Source organism: Emericellopsis cladophorae, assembly GCF_022114955.1.
Source record: "Emericellopsis cladophorae strain MUM 19.33 chromosome Unknown NODE_39_length_213758_cov_118_025819, whole genome shotgun sequence".
Lineage (NCBI taxonomy): Eukaryota > Fungi > Ascomycota > Sordariomycetes > Hypocreales > Bionectriaceae > Emericellopsis > Emericellopsis cladophorae.
In genome coordinates this window covers 124,535-139,705 of record NW_026250964.1, presented here as the reverse complement: position 1 = coordinate 139,705, position 15,171 = coordinate 124,535, and the positions used below count along the sequence as shown (strand labels likewise).

The following is a 15,171-nucleotide window of genomic DNA, read 5'->3' as shown; positions in this document are numbered from 1 at the left end:
CCACGGCAGTGCCAGGGGTCCAAGCCAAGCCTGGCCAAGCCAAGCCAGGAGAGGCATGTGGACGCTCCAATGATGGGGCCGCCTAGCACTCCAATTCCATTTTTCTTCCGTCTCTGTACCGTTGTACGTAGCCTAGGCACATGTTAAAGAATATTTCTTCTGCGGCAGGAAAGGGGATCGAAGTAATGCTTTTATGCTTAGCGCCATTGGCCGAGCGCGACACATTCTGACTCGTGCCAGGGGCAGCTTGAAGTGATTGATCTGCATTCTACTCGCATGGAGTGCATACGTGTACTCGGTCAGTGTCGTTCTCTGCACGAAATTCCATGTTGCCAATAGTGTCCCTCACTGTTACTATTCAAAGAAATTGTCCCCCTTCACAGGAGTCCAGCTTTGCCTGCGAGAGATTACGAGGGGCCACGCGCGGGTCTGGGCTCGAGTCTACCGTCTCTGGATCGCAGACCCCCCTGCTGCCGGCCGCTCTGGCGCTGGTCCGTCATGCCTAGCGGCACGGCTGCAAAGTGCTAACATTGTCGTCAAGCATGCTGTGGGATGATGGATCGACCTCACTGGCTTGGCCCTGGGGAGCTTGCTTGTTGATCAACGAGCCCCCTCGACGTTAGTTGAATATGCTTCATTGCGACTACGGCGCCGTCATCATCCTCATGTCTGCATACATTGGCCACGTACAGGTCCAGAGTATCGTGCCGGATATTCCCAACGCCCCGAGAGATTCACCCCCTCGTGTGCGTAAGTGTGTCAAGTCATTGCAACCTTCCTCGTGTGTTTCACCATTTTCTTTTTCTTTACCTCCTCGGCATGCCACGGCCGCGTCCGCGCACCGCTCGTTGGGCCGCACCCGGCGGCATTTGCCCTGGCGCTTGGGGCTTCTGGCTCTCCTCGTTGCGGACCGTCTCATCGACGCCCAGAATGAGGCAGCTCGCCTCGGTGGCGGCCTGGATGGCGTTGACCTTGACGAGGGCCGGCTCCCAGACGAACCGCTCCATCATGTCAGCGACACCCTCCTCCTGAAAGTCCACGCCGGCCCACGTCTTGCCCTTGCGGTGCTCGACGCGGAGCTTGTTGAGAATGTCGGTCGAGTCAAAGCCCGCATTGTCGCAGAGCTGGCGGGGCACCACCTCGAGCGCGCGCGCAAAGGACTTGATGATGGCCTGCTGCTTGTGGGGGATGTTCTTGTCCGCGAAGCTGTGCAGGTACGCCGACACCTCCATCTCGGCCGCGCCGCCGCCGCCGACAATTGTGTTGTTCTTGATGGCGCGCTTGACAATCATAATGGCGTCGTGCAGCGAGCGGTCCACCTCTGCGATGAACTGCTCGGCGCCGCCGCGTAGAATGAGCGTGCACGTCTTGGCCTCGGGGCACGCCTCGAAGAAGTTGAACCGCTCACCGCCCATCTGCCTCTCCTCAAAGTGGCCGCAGGTGCCCAGGTGGTCGGGCAGAATGTCGGAGCACGTCGACTGGGTGACGGCCCCCGTGGCCTGCACGACGCGCTCCATGTCGTCCGAGGCGACGCGGCCGGCGCAGAAGATGTCGCGGTCGGCAAAGTACTGCGTGGCCAGGTCGCCAATGGGCAGCTTGCTGAGGACCACCTTGGCGCCCGTCTTGTAGATCGCCTCGAGCTTCTTGTAGATAATCTGCCACTCGGCATCGACAATGGCCTGATACTCTGACACCTGCTCGACGCGGACCTCAGCATTGTCCTTCTCGGCCTTGAGCTCGAGCTCGACGTTGAGGCAGACAATCTTGGGGTCCTGGAAGCTCTTGGGCTGCTGCTCGAAGCCGGCGTAGGCAAAGGTCTTTTTGAAGGCCACGCCGTTGACAAACTGGGAATCGGTCAGGGAACCGCCGGGGATCTTCTTGACGCCAATGAGCTTCTCGTTCAGGTCGTCCTGGTCGAGGGAGAGGACGGCGTCGACGACCATCTTTGTGAAGAAGTCCGTGTTGCGCTTGATCAGCTTGCTCGTCATGGCGGTGGCGGCCAACTTGGTGAGCGTCTCGCGGCGGTTGCCCTCGTCGGTGCTGACGGCAATCTCCTTGACCTTGTTGACGGCCATCTGCGACGCCCGCCGCAGGCCCTTGATGATGACCTGTGCGCTGACGCCCGACTCGACGTGCTCCTTGACCTCCTTGAGGATCTCGCCGGCGAGGACGACGACCGAGGTGGTGCCGTCGCCCACCTCGGCATCTTGCGAGCGGGCAATATCGACGAGAATGCGGGCGGCCGGGTGGATAATGTCGAGGAGCTTCATGACCGTCGCACCGTCGTTGGTGATGGTCTGCCGGCCATTCTCATCCACCATGAGCAGGTCACCACCGTACGGACCGAGTGTCGACTTGATGGTGGCCTGCACGGCCATGCATGCGTTGATGTTGGAGATGATCTGCCCCTTGCCTTGCGACGTATCGGTGCCTGTAGAGTGTGGACGTTAGCACGGGGGTCTTCGTCGTAGGTAGGCTAGCCAGCCCTCCAGCGGTCGGTCGGTCTGGCTGGCGGGCGGTGGGGTAACGCACCCTCTCTGAGGACGACGATCGTCGGTGTCTGTCCGCCGAACGACATTGTGAGGTGCTGCCTGGGTCGTTTACGGTGGGATCCGGGTATGAGGAGAGTGCAGACCGACGGAGAGTAGAGAAAAGAGTCGTCGTCTGGGTGTGAAGGTGGTGAGACTGTCGTCGTTCGTTGGCCGTTGGAAGCTCCAAAAATTTGGGCGACCTCCCACCTTCCCCTGATGTGGGGCAGGCAGGCAGCCGCCTTATCGCCCTTATCGCAGCTTATCAGAGCTGGCTGCTGGAAGCTTCGACTTGGGCTGCATTGCTCGTCTTTGATTCTCGAGTCTCTTAACTTCGCATGAACCAAGGATGACCTCGTTCACGAAACCTACTGGATGTGCTCTACCATAATGATGACAGCTTCTGGAACCCAGCTGCTAACATACAAGCCTGAGCTACTCTCCCACTTAGGTGCACCTGACCCTGCCCGTAGCACCTACACGGCCTACCCCCCGATCTCAATGCCTGGCACCGCCTTTCCTCGCCCAGGTGCCTCCTCAAACTTGGACCTCCATGTCTCCTCCTGCTTGAATATTTCAACGCACCGCAGAGCATTGGGCTGCCCATACTCTGGGTCCGCACCAGCGTCGAGCAGCGCCTACGTCATCAAGTCAGCAAGTGTTCACAGAATCCGCCAGAGCTGACACACCTCTATCACGGCATCCTCCTTCTTGAAGACTGCTCCGGCAAGGGGGCTCTGCCCTCTGTCGTTAAGTCGGTTGGGATCGGCCCCGTGCTGGACCAGCAACCTGACCAGGTCGGCGTGACCGTGATATGCCGCCAACATGAGCTGTCGAGCCTGTTAGCAAATGCGATGCGGAATGGAAGTGAGAGGCTGCTGACAAGCGTATCGCCCTTCTCGTTGGTCATGTTGGGCGGCAGACCTGCCAGTAGAGCTTGCCCAAGGATCGCCATGTCGCCTTGGCGTGCTGCATTGTACATCCGGCCCGCCAGGGCTATGGCTTCCGGCGGGATGCTGCTTGGCTCGTTCGCTGTGGGGGCGTCCATCGCAGACATGGTGATAGTCTGTGGGATGAAATGTAGGGCGATGGTGACTGGGTTCACTGGAGGCTACCCTTTACGTACACTGTGCTCAATTACGCGTACATCTCTAGCCAGCGCCATTTCCGGTCTAGTGAGCTGGGTCATCATCGATCTTGTCTCGAATGGACCTGGACGAGGCGTTGATACGACACCATGATTACCCCATTCACACCATCTGACACTTACAGGCACGGAAACGACCGCAACCATTGTGGAGGCCTGCGTTGTCTCCAATGTAAGCCAAGATTTTGATAGAAGGCAGAACCAGAGGATGTCACCATGGTCATCGCGGAGACAGCAACAAGGGTTTTGGGTGCATGTGGTACGCCTATGTTCATCATGTCAACCTCGCTCAGCTATCCCATCATACTTATGGCCGAGAAGGCGAAGAACGGCAAACTGACATAAACATGAATCAACTCACACGTTCCATCACCAAGCCCATGGCCGCGCCGCACTACTACAAGGCCACAAGTGGGAGCATTCTAGTGGCACATCGTGCCTAGTCTCTGACCCGTTATTCTCGAGTCTAATATCTAACAGTCTCCCTCCCCTAGGCGCACCCTTACAAGTAAATGGAACACAAAGAATCCCCTCCAAGCGTGTCAAACATGTCCTTGATGGGATGACTTTCGCTAACAGCACCCATGTCAAGAATATCTTCCACCGTCGCGTTCCGGCTCGGGGGCCTGTCCTGCAGCGTCACTGTGCCAGCCACCTCGCGAGCCTCGGCGGGGTGCAGAATCTGGTGCATCCAGTACAGGCGATCGAACAAGGCGTGGTGGAGGAAGAAGGCAGGGTCGTTGGGGGACGAGTACAGGTCCGCGTTGTCGCTGTTAATAGAGTAGTGGTGGCCGGTGGTGTGCAGCCCGAGGAACTGGTCCGGGTAGCGGCCCTGGACCTCGGACTAGAAGGTGCGGTGCGTCCGCGAAGCGGCGCCAATGGTCACGTTGAGCAGTTTGGCGGTCGTGTACCATCTGCCCATGGCGTAGCTGTTCAGGTCGCGCTGGATGCAGCGGGGGTTGTAGACGGATAGGTCCAGGACCACGGGGCCGAGGCCGTCCATGGCAGGGTTGAAGGGGCCGATGGAGGCGGAGGCACTGGTCGGAGGGTTAGTATCACTGACTCTGGCGACAGGTCCTATCATCACTCACTCCTTGAAGGGGCCGCTCTTGATGCAACCACCGCCGGCGCCGGACGGGAGGTAGATGTGGCGAGCACCGCCGAGGCTGCCATTGTGCTGCACGAGTTCACCGTCGCCACCCAGGCTGGTGTCGCTGCCGTCAAAGACAGGGCTCTTGGTCAGGTCCTCGGTGTCGGCGAACCAGTTCCAGTACTACGCATGGCGTGAACCGCGTTCCATCATCTTCCGGTCCAGAAGGAAACTCACAGGCTGTGTGCCCTTGTAGCCGCACTCGTCACGAAGGGCAGTCTCGTAGGACCAGACAAATGCACGGTGCCAGGCGAGGAACAGACCGCTTCCGTGGACGGACAAGGTCAGGTTGACATGGAGCGCCACAAAGTCATCGTACCGAGTCTGGGCCGCGCCCCATTCCTCGGGTCCCTTGGAGGGAAGACTACACAGTCCTTTCTCTCCCGCTTGGTCAGAGCCGCCCTGGATGTGCATGTCAGAATACGGGCAGCACCTCCCCATGATTACGCCAGACATACCAGTCTTTTCGCACACGCGCGGTAGCGAGCGTGCACTTCTTGGGACCCTTGTTGCGGTTCTCGGGGGGGCATGGCCTCCTCGACTGCGGACTGGAGCTCCTGGAGGGCATCGACAGGGTTCATCGAAGGATCAATCTTGGGAAGAGCCGCCTCGCTATCTTGGCGGGACTCGACGGGGGTGCCCTCGAGAGGGAGGGCGAGAACACGGCCAAAGGTAGCCAAGGCGGTGACCGCAACAAAGGCCCATGAAAAATACATGGTGCCAGAAAAGGGGGATACGAGAGGTGATCCCGGGATGCCACGAGGTGAAGACGGCGCTGCATGCTTACGGGCGGCAGCGGCAGCACGATTTATGTACTTGAGGTCCTCGAGCCCGTTACCAAATCAAGCACAAGTCCAGGGAGGTCCGTTGCATAGGAGGGCCGAGGGGGGCACCGCCGCACCAACCGGCAATCTGGAGCACATCGACCATGCCAATGGTGTATGCAATCCAAAGACCGAGTTCCGACAGCTTTGATTGAAGAACAATCAGGTCGCTGCAGACATGTACATACGACGTACGTACTGGTACGGAGTATTATCCCATGTTCTCTGTACATACAAGCCTACAAGGCATGTGAGTTCGGCCGCTTGGCACCGGGGCATCAAACCCTTGATCACCATGGTCCATCACTCCTGTCTTTGGCCTTTAGCCGGAAGTAGGAATTCCGGGAGGTGGAGAGCAGCCTGATGTATCATGCAAGTCTTCAACCAACAAGCGACTGCGTATGTACTTTTGTTGGCTCACGTTATCGTACAGGCAGGCATCGGGGACGGGGCCAGCCTCACCAAGATGTGAAGTAGGGATGCTTAATATAGAGAGAGCGCAGGGCAGTCACTCACAGGCGCGCCCATTGAAGATGCTTACGGGCAGAAATCACTACATGCCGTGCTGTGGGATTGGGGAGACGCCGGATGCAGGTTGTGCATGCGCCATGCAGCGATATCACTTGCTGCTTCGTGCATGGGAGAGTGCACTGAAGCAGGGCCTTTACCAAGTAAGCGACTACAAAACTGCCAAAGAACCTCTTCCACATGGCAACGATCACCGAGTCGAGGATGGGCTGTCGACTATCGACAGGCAACACGGGGACGACACAGCAAAAACCAGAAACGGAAGCCTTGTTTAGGAGGCGGCCCTGGCAGTCACCGGACGACAAGGTTACTTTACCCGTAACGCATCTAAGGATTCGGTTCGGTACTCGCTGGACAGATCTTAATACTCCGAATGCGCGCACCTTGGCGACGCCCTGATGAGAGTGTCCCGGCTCGGCCGCCTCGTCTCCTGCTACCCCTGGATGGAAAGGCAGAAACCTGAAGGGAACCGTGATTTGCGCCATCTTCGCCTCTCGTGCACAGTGTCACTGTTGCGGGCCAAGTGATTGCCGTTGTACCACTGGGGCAAAAGTGAATATCCACACGGACCTCACAGTACGAATGGCGTATAACCCAAGACCAGGCCTACAATCGCCTCCTGCCCTGTCACAGTCACCCACCCCGATGGAGGGCTACGGTCCCAGGTATAGGATAGGGCAGGGGCCTGTTGGCTCCAAGATCTCTCGAGATTGGAAGAGATCGACCATGGCGCTCGCGTGCGTCCGCTCCGTGTCTCGAGGGCGGCCTGATGTGACATTGCGTGGAAGCTGGGGCCGAGTTGGTGAAGAATTGTGCAGAGAGCTGGCCAATGCGACAGTCCATACGAAGCGTTGGGCCTCATCCCCAGAAGACATAGTGTAGAGCGACATTCCACTCTGTCCTTTGTCGTCTGTTTTGATAGAGAGCCAGCCCATCCTGTCTACTGCTGGCCATGTGCTGAAACCCGACCCAGCATGGGCGGCGCAGAGCAATCTGGGCTGGATCCTCGATGTCAATGTGGCGTTCCATGTCATTGCCATTATGTTTGTTGCGCTCGCTGCACGTGTACACGAGGTTGTTCGTGGCCAAGACATTTGGAAAGGATGACTTTCTGATGCTCATCGCCATTGTGCGTGGCCCCACCAATCTCTCCCAATGTGTCTCTGCTTTGCTAATTGTTCTTAGGCTTGCGCCCTGCCCTGGGAGGCGGCATGGTCACGTACATAATAGACGCACAGTATGGCCTCGGACGACACAGAGACACCATCCTCAAGGAGCACTACAAGATGTACCTGAGGATGACCTTTCTCCAAGCGCTCGTCTCGACAATCGGCAGCCTCCTCTTTCTGAAGCTGTCGATTGGATTCTCCTTGATCAGGCTGAGTCAACAGAAGGTGTATACCCGCGTCATCTGGGGTTTCATTGGTAAGGATGTCCATCTTTTACGATGGCGGTGGCTGACTGCGCTTTCTGGGTAGTTTCCGTCGTTCTTTACAGTCTGGTCTCGTGGATCGAGTGATTTCTCGTGTGCAAGCCGCTCGCAGGGTTCCGGGACAAGGACCTCAACCCAGTCTGCCTCCCGGTAAAGACGCACAAGGCTTTTGCCTTGCTGAATACATGTACGTCTGCGGCAGTGATTTGGCAATGGCTTGAGCTGACGTGACAACAGCTTGCAACATCTTCACCGACATTGCGTTCGCCACGCTTCCGGTACCGATCATCTGGGTTCTCCAAATTGGCGAAGAAGACGAGACTCTATCTCATCGGCGTGCTCAGCCTCGGCTACCTGCAAGTTTAGTATTAAATTGTCCTTGAAGGGGAACTAACGCGAGTACAGGGCTGTCATGGTCGGCATCGTCAAGACGGTCTGCCAGAACGTGTTCCGTGGACAATACGATCAATCATTGTGAGACTGCCCCTTGAGCACAGCCGGAATGAGACTGACAGAGTGTGATTAGCTACAACAGGATCCAATTCTGGGGGTTGTGAGTCCATGAAACGAATATTCCCGTTCCAAAACGCGTACTAACACACGGCAGCCTCCAGATCAACATTGGCATCATCGCCGCGTGCGCCCCGACCCTCCGACCGCTCGTGGCGGGCATCCTCCAGCTGTCGACCAGCAACACCGGCGCGCGCTACCCGAGCCAGAGCAGGTACGGCAACGGCTACGGGGGGCCGAAGAACACGGGTCTCCGGAGCCAGCGGAACAACAGGAGCAGCGGCTGGGTCAAGGCGGACAGTGGCCACGACGAGTACGAGATGGACGACGGACGCTTCGGGGGACACGGGGGCGAGTGTGGCGATCAGATCCGGCCGGACATTGGGGTCGCGCACGGAGGCAGTCGATCCGGCAGCGAGGAGATGATCATCCAGGGTGTCAAGGGCGAGGAGAAGAAGGGCATTGTGCGCAGGACGGTGGTGACGGTGGTTTGATGTGTCCTGGAAATGGCGTCTGGCAATTGAGGCTAGGCGTTGAAAACACGGATGCTGGTACCTAAGGGAAGGGAAGAGCTACGAGACCCAGACACGGCGACCAGTGAATATCGAAGCATGTCAATCGGATATACAGTCTACAGTCGCTTGTACGGGTGAGGTCGACCGCTCGAGACGTGTCCGACCCTGGCTGATATTGTCCTGCAGAGAACAGGTGCAGAGAACAAGTGCCGAAAACAGGATTATATCACGGATTCTCGAACGACTATTGCATAGAGATGCAGCTCCCGGCACGACTCGGATTATCTGTCTCCTCGACAGCGCTTGGCTTCCGGAATCCGGCCCCAGCCGCCGCATCGCGAAGCCGCCGCATCCGGAATGCAACGCTCACACCACATCATCGTCCAGAGTGACGTGACGCGCCGCAATCGCCAGATCAGACCAGGACAGCCATTTTTCATTCGAAAAAGAGGATGAAGAGATGCGAGCAAGACCAATAGCCTGGCTCGGCAGATTGAAGACGAAGTAGAGGTCCGTGGAGTCTTGGACTCTCGCCCCCATCGGCAACATGCATGTACGCACATGTAGTAGCTGAACCATCGCAACGTGGACAACGTTCGTTAGCTGCATCGGCGCATCGCCATCCCTCTGCCCAAGAATGCGGCGCGCAGGCCGGGCCAGCCGTCTGCGCGGTCTCCCATAAATACGTCCCGTCCCCACGGTCTGTCCTCGACTCCTTGTCCTCACCCACACCCAACTCGAACACAAAATGTCTGACCTCGAGTCGATCAAGGCCTTTGGCCCGGCGCGGTCCACCGTACAGGGCAGCCCCCTGAGCGCAGAGGAGATCAAGGACTACAACGACTACTTCAAGGCGAGCTGCTACCTCGCGCTCGGCATGATCTACCTCAAGGAGAACCCCCTTCTCCGGGAGCCCCTCAAGAAGGAGCACCTCAAGGCCCGTCTGCTGGGCCACTTTGGCTCCGCCCCCGGCCAGATCTTCACGTACATGCACTTCAACCGGCTGATCAAAAAGTACGACCTCGACGCCTACTTTGTGTCGGGCCCAGGCCACGGCGCGCCCGGTGTACTGTCGCAGTCGTACCTCGAGGGCGTGTACTCGGAGGTGTACACCAACAAGTCGCTGGACGGCGAGGGCCTGCAGAAGTTCTTCAAGTACTTCTCGTTCCCGGGGGGCACGGGCTCGCACGCGACGCCCGAGATGCCCGGGTCCCTCCACGAGGGCGGCGAGCTTGGCTACTCCATTTCGCATGCCTTTGGCAGCGTGTTTGACAACCCCAACCTCATCGCGCTGACCATGGTGGGCGACGGCGAGGCCGAGACAGGCCCGCTGGCGACCTCGTGGCACAGCAACAAGTTTTTGAATCCCATCACCGACGGCGCCGTCCTGCCCGTGCTGCACCTCAACGGCTACAAGATCAACAACCCGACCATCCTCGCCCGCATCCCCCACAAGGAGCTCGAGAACCTGTTCCTCGGCTACGGCTGGCAGCCATACTTTGTCGAGGGCGACGAGGTCGAGAGCATGCACCAGGCCATGGCCGCCACGCTCGAGCACTGCGTCCGCGAGATCCAGTCCTTCCAGCAGAAAGCCCGCGCGTCCGGCGAGGCTGCCCGTCCCCGCTGGCCCATGATCGTCCTGCGCTCGCCCAAGGGCTGGACGGGGCCCCGGATGGTCGACGACAACTACCTGGCGGGCTTCTGGCGGGCGCACCAGGTCCCCATTACGGATCCGCAGAAGAACCCGGAGCACCTCAAGCTGCTCGAGGCGTGGCTGCGCAGCTACGAGCCGGACAGGCTGTGGGACAGCGAGGGCCGACCAGACGGCCGCTTCCGCCGCATGTGCCCGGACGGCAACAGGCGGATGTCGGCAAACCCAGTGGCCAACGGGGGTCTCCTCAAGAAACCCCTTCGCATGCCGCAGTTCACCGACTACGCGCTCGCGGTGGAGCGGTCGGCGGGCGTCAAGGCGGCGAGCATGAGCAACATGGCGCGCTTCCTGCGGGACGTGATGGCGATGAACATGCACAACTTCCGCCTCTTTGGGCCCGACGAGACCGAGTCGAACAAGCTCGGGGCCGTGTACGAGGCCGGCAAGAAGGTCTGGATGGGCGAGTATTTCGAGGAGGACGCCAACGGGGGCAACCTGGCGCCGGCGGGCCGCGTGATGGAGATGCTGAGCGAGCACACGTGCGAGGGCTGGCTCGAGGGCTACGTGCTCAGCGGACGACACGGCCTGCTCAACAGCTACGAGCCCTTTATCCACGTCATCGACTCCATGGTGAACCAGCACTGCAAGTGGATCGAGAAGTGCCTCGAGGTCGAGTGGCGCGCCCAAGTGGCCTCGCTCAACATCCTCCTGACGGCCGTCGTCTGGCGCCAGGACCACAACGGCTTCACGCACCAGGACCCGGGCTTCCTCGACATTGTCGCCAACAAGAGCCCCAAGGTCGTCCGCATCTACCTGCCGCCCGACGGCAACTGTCTGCTGTCCGTCATGGACCACTGCCTGCGCAGCGCCAACTACGTCAACGTCGTCGTCGCCGACAAGCAGGAGCATCTGCAGTACCTCGACATGGACGCCGCCGTCCAGCACTGCACAAAGGGCATCGGTATCTGGCCGCAGTTCAGCACCGACGCGGGTCACGACCCGGACCTCGTCATGGCCAGCTGTGGCGACGTCTCGACGCACGAGTCCCTCGCCGCCGTCGACCTCTTGCTGCAGCACTTTCCCGAGCTCAAGATCCGCGTCGTCAACTGCGTCGACCTCTTCAAGCTCATCCACCCGAGCGACCACCCGCACGGGCTCAGTGACCGCGAGTGGATCGCCCTCTTTACCGACGACACCCCCGTCGTCTTCAACTTCCACTCGTACCCCTGGATGGTTCACCGCCTGACCTACAAGCGGCCCGGCGCTCGCCACATTCACGTCCGCGGCTACAAGGAAAAGGGCAACATTGACACACCGCTCGAGCTCGCGATTCGCAACCAGACGGATCGTTTTAGTCTTGCAATCGACGCCATTGATCGCATCCCCCACCTCAAGAACAGGGGGTCCGCCGCGCGGCAGACGCTTCTCAATGCCCAGATCGTCGCCAGGACAGAGGCTTTTGAGACAGGTATGGATCCGCCCCGGCTCACAGAGTGGGTGTGGCCCGAGGGTGGGCTGCTGAGCAAGATTGGCCAGGCGGCAGAGGGCAAGATGCCAGTGCGGGCCAAGTAACGGGTCTCGTAGACATATCATATACAGTTACTACTTGCGCGTCGCATCCCTCTTCATGTGCCAGATGGCAATATGCTCCCCCAAATGCGTCTCCTCCACCGTCTGGAACCCATGCCGCGCGTACAACCCCTTGCCCGCGCGTGAGGCGTTGACATAGCTCGGCAGACCCTCCGCGTCGACGCGCGCCAGTCCGTGGCGCATGAGCTGTTCTCCCACGCCTAGACCCTGCGCGTCGCGCCGGACGACAATGATGCTGAGGTGGAAGTAGGGTGGTTGCATGTGGCGAAGCGCGGCGTCCACGTTGGCCTGGAAGAAGCGTCTGGCGAGCTCCGGATCGCCGCTGGGGGGGAAGCGCTCTGCGCGCACGACGTGGCGGGTCGTGGTGTCGCGTCGCTTCCAGCTCATCCAGCCGAGCACTTCCCTGGTTACGCCATCGGGAGAGACGCGCTCGAGGAGGGTGGTATGGACGAGGTCGGCGGCGATGCTGGCGCGATTTGTCTGGTGCGAGAGGGGGTCAGAGTCAGGGAAGCAGGTGGCGTTGAAGACGGAGGTGGAGAATGCGGAGGCGAAGACGGCGAGGAGGGCGGGGATGTCTGCTTCTGTGGCAGGGCGGATGGAGGACATGGTGTTTGGATATCGAGGTTGAAGATGGAGTGAAGAGGAGGAGGGGAGAGGGAGATGATGGGAGGTGAGTCATTCGCCGTGCTCAGCAGGCTTCCTTCACGTAATCGTGTAAACAGGGTAAACTCGATCATTCATCTATATTGCGATTTCACCCTTTATTACAAACCGCCTGCCTATCCAGCCTACACCTTTTTCAACTTCATCCCCGCCAGCGTATATCGCGCCCCCAGGATGAGCAAGGCCCCAGCCAGCAGCGCGCAGCCGCAGAACAGCTGCAGACCGAGATACTGTCCCTTTTGCGCCAAAACAATGGCGCCGCCAACGGGACTCCCAATCAGCCCGCCAAAGCTCTGCACGGCCAGCGCGGCGCCCACGCGCGTGCCAATGACCCTGATATCCGAGATCTGGGCGACCAGCGAGGGGCCCAGCGACACGAACCCGCCCGAGGTGAAGCCAAAGAGGACGACAAACGCAATGAGACCGGCCGTGGTATCGGCGGGGATCCAGACGGCGAAGCAGAGGACCGCGCTGACAAGGCTGATGATCAGCGTCATGTTGAAGCGCCCGTACATGTCGGCCACCAGACCGGGCAGGATACGCCCAAAGATGCTGGCCGCGTTGAGCATCGACAGGAGATAGGGGATGATGCGCTCTGGGGTGCCCGCCGCCTCGGCCTGCAGCAGCACGTAGGTGAAGGGCAAGAAGAGGCCGAGGTTTAGCGCGAATAAGCCCGCGACGAGCAGGACCATGGTCGGCTGTCGAAAACCCTCGAGATACTCGGCGAGGACGAACGGCTTGGGACGCGGCGGCAGACGCGACTTGACCGTCACGCAGACGACGAGCAGGAGGGTGAGAAAGATAAACGCCATGGTCCGCATCATCCACGGGAAACCAATCTCGTCAATGAGCCGTCGCATCATGATGGGCAGGGCGACACCACCGACTGACGAGCCTGACACGACGATGCCCAAGGCCAGGGCGCGCCTCTTGAAGAACCACGTCGTCGTGCTCGATAGACAAGCGTTGAAGACGGCGCTAGAGCCCATGCTGCCGACAATGCTCTGCGCCAGGAAGAACTGGTAGTATTCGCTCGACAGGGAGACCATCATGAGGCCGAAGACGTAGGTGAGCGTGCCGCCCCAGAGAAGATACCGGGGTCCATGCGAGTCGTAGAGCCGGCCAAAGACGGCGCCGCAAAACGTCATGATGAAGACCTGCGTGGACATGATCCACGACACGGCCGAGGGTGAATATTGCGCGAGTGGACCATGCACGTAGTACTGCTGGAAGACGCCGACGCAGTTGATCAGGCCAAAGGTGCAGAACAGGGCGAACCAGCAGCCCAGCACGACGAGCCAGGCCTCGCGCCCGCCGTCAGGGAAGTCGGACGCTGCGGTGCCGGGGGCGGATGGTGGTGTGATGGGGGAGGCATCTCTGTCGTCCTGGGTGAGGGATGCGCGCTCGAGGTCGGCGTCCACGACGGTGTGGGGCTCTATGGCATCGGCTGTGGGCTTGACGCTGGGGATCTGGTCGGGTTTCTCCATTGTGGTCGTCGAGGACACGGAGATCGTTGGCGGCATTGTGGACTTCCTCAAGGTTGGGAGAGAAGCTATTTGACGAGAGGGGAGTGTGTGTATTGTATTGTGTAGCACCACACTGTTGGCAGCGCAGACAGACTCTTATATCTACCTGTCAACACGTCGAAAAACGAATAGAGCGAGCACCGACTGACTCATCTCGGGAATAGCCAGCATGATGACCGGAACTGCGGGTGGGAATCGGGATGGCCAAATGGCCGGCCCACGCTCAATAAAGCGAGAGCCGGCGCCCTGCAGCCGCATCGACGGGACCCGCCCAGCCCAGCTCCAGGCCGGCAGCCAGTATGAATCCATGATCTGCGTCCTTCTGCAGGGTTCAGTCACAGTGTTGTCACGGAATGAACACGTTTAACAGAGGACTCGTTTCGTGGGCATTTCATTTCTTCTTCTGTCTGACTGGCTGGCCGGAAGAGGCCCTCATGACCATCTTCTTGTACTGGCTTATTCTATTGAAAAGCATATCGAGAGCCTTCAGAATCTTGAATACATGAGATCCAACAAAGACCTGATGCGGAATAGAAAAGGCCGAGATGCGTCTGCTGACGGTCATTTCAATTCACGGTCTCTGTCCGGGACTCCGGCACCAGGAACGGAACCCTTGTTAGTGACCCGCTATTCTCGGCACTTTAGTGTCGGAAATCAGAGCTCGGAGCACCGCCCGGCCTTTTGCTAACTGTTAACTAACTAACTTAAGTTAAGTTAACGTTAACTAAGTTAACGTAATCCACATGCGAGCGGCGCACCCAAGCGAGCGGCGCACCTTCCCCGTCATCTACATACAAAAAGGTCGATCAAGAACAACACAATCAATTAAGTTACTAATTAAATAAAAGTATCGATAGAGTGAGACTTTAAATATCTTCCGGACAGCTTCGTACGTTATAACCTGTTCTAGCGCATTTACTACAGCGTGCAGGCTTCGGACTGCCTGGTGGCTGAGGGCGCCTCTTTATACGCTTTTCTTCCTAAATCTATTCATTAACCTTCTTCTAATCAATAAGGTCTTTCCCATCTTGCATAGTAAGGGTGCCTCTATACTAAAGATAGCTTCTTTTAATCCCTCGACGCTTGCTTAATACCTCATTTGCTATA

At 58.9% G+C, this 15,171-nt stretch overlaps 7 protein-coding genes across 7 annotated transcripts; 2 read left to right on the top strand and 5 right to left on the bottom strand.

The window, feature by feature from the left end:
- Positions 1–806: 806 nt before the first annotated feature.
- J7T54_000262 (uncharacterized protein) lies at positions 807–2,578 on the bottom strand (the record flags this gene model as incomplete). Its single annotated transcript, XM_051508068.1, has 2 exons — positions 807–2,431; positions 2,533–2,578. 2 exons carry the CDS (start codon positions 2,576–2,578, stop codon positions 807–809), a joined length of 1,671 nt encoding a protein of 556 aa, XP_051360818.1.
- Positions 2,579–3,013: 435 nt separating this feature from the next.
- Positions 3,014–3,585, bottom strand: J7T54_000261 (putative ankyrin repeat protein PA3287-like protein 1; the record flags this gene model as incomplete). The annotated part of the gene is made up of 3 exons (XM_051508067.1): positions 3,014–3,166; positions 3,218–3,358; positions 3,412–3,585. The coding sequence occupies 3 exons, from the start codon at positions 3,583–3,585 to the stop codon at positions 3,014–3,016; spliced, it is 468 nt and encodes a 155-aa protein (XP_051360817.1).
- A 592-nt stretch (positions 3,586–4,177) lies between these two features.
- Positions 4,178–5,541, bottom strand: J7T54_000260 (uncharacterized protein; the record flags this gene model as incomplete). Its single annotated transcript, XM_051508066.1, has 5 exons — positions 4,178–4,519; positions 4,562–4,712; positions 4,767–4,948; positions 5,003–5,227; positions 5,284–5,541. 5 exons carry the CDS (start codon positions 5,539–5,541, stop codon positions 4,178–4,180), a joined length of 1,158 nt encoding a protein of 385 aa, XP_051360816.1.
- Positions 5,542–7,151: 1,610 nt separating this feature from the next.
- Positions 7,152–8,613, top strand: J7T54_000259 (Integral membrane protein; the record flags this gene model as incomplete). The annotated part of the gene is made up of 7 exons (XM_051508065.1): positions 7,152–7,206; positions 7,363–7,602; positions 7,722–7,796; positions 7,847–7,871; positions 8,015–8,083; positions 8,136–8,162; positions 8,217–8,613. The coding sequence occupies 7 exons, from the start codon at positions 7,152–7,154 to the stop codon at positions 8,611–8,613; spliced, it is 888 nt and encodes a 295-aa protein (XP_051360815.1).
- A 769-nt stretch (positions 8,614–9,382) lies between these two features.
- J7T54_000258 (phosphoketolase-like protein) lies at positions 9,383–11,857 on the top strand (the record flags this gene model as incomplete). The annotated part of the gene is made up of 1 exon (XM_051508064.1): positions 9,383–11,857. The coding sequence occupies one exon, from the start codon at positions 9,383–9,385 to the stop codon at positions 11,855–11,857; it is 2,475 nt and encodes an 824-aa protein (XP_051360814.1).
- A 30-nt stretch (positions 11,858–11,887) lies between these two features.
- J7T54_000257 (Puromycin N-acetyltransferase-like protein) lies at positions 11,888–12,481 on the bottom strand (the record flags this gene model as incomplete). The annotated part of the gene is made up of 1 exon (XM_051508063.1): positions 11,888–12,481. One exon carries the CDS (start codon positions 12,479–12,481, stop codon positions 11,888–11,890), a length of 594 nt encoding a protein of 197 aa, XP_051360813.1.
- Positions 12,482–12,663: 182 nt separating this feature from the next.
- On the bottom strand, positions 12,664–14,061 carry J7T54_000256 (uncharacterized protein; the record flags this gene model as incomplete). Its single annotated transcript, XM_051508062.1, has 1 exon — positions 12,664–14,061. The coding sequence occupies one exon, from the start codon at positions 14,059–14,061 to the stop codon at positions 12,664–12,666; it is 1,398 nt and encodes a 465-aa protein (XP_051360812.1).
- Positions 14,062–15,171: the final 1,110 nt, after the last annotated feature.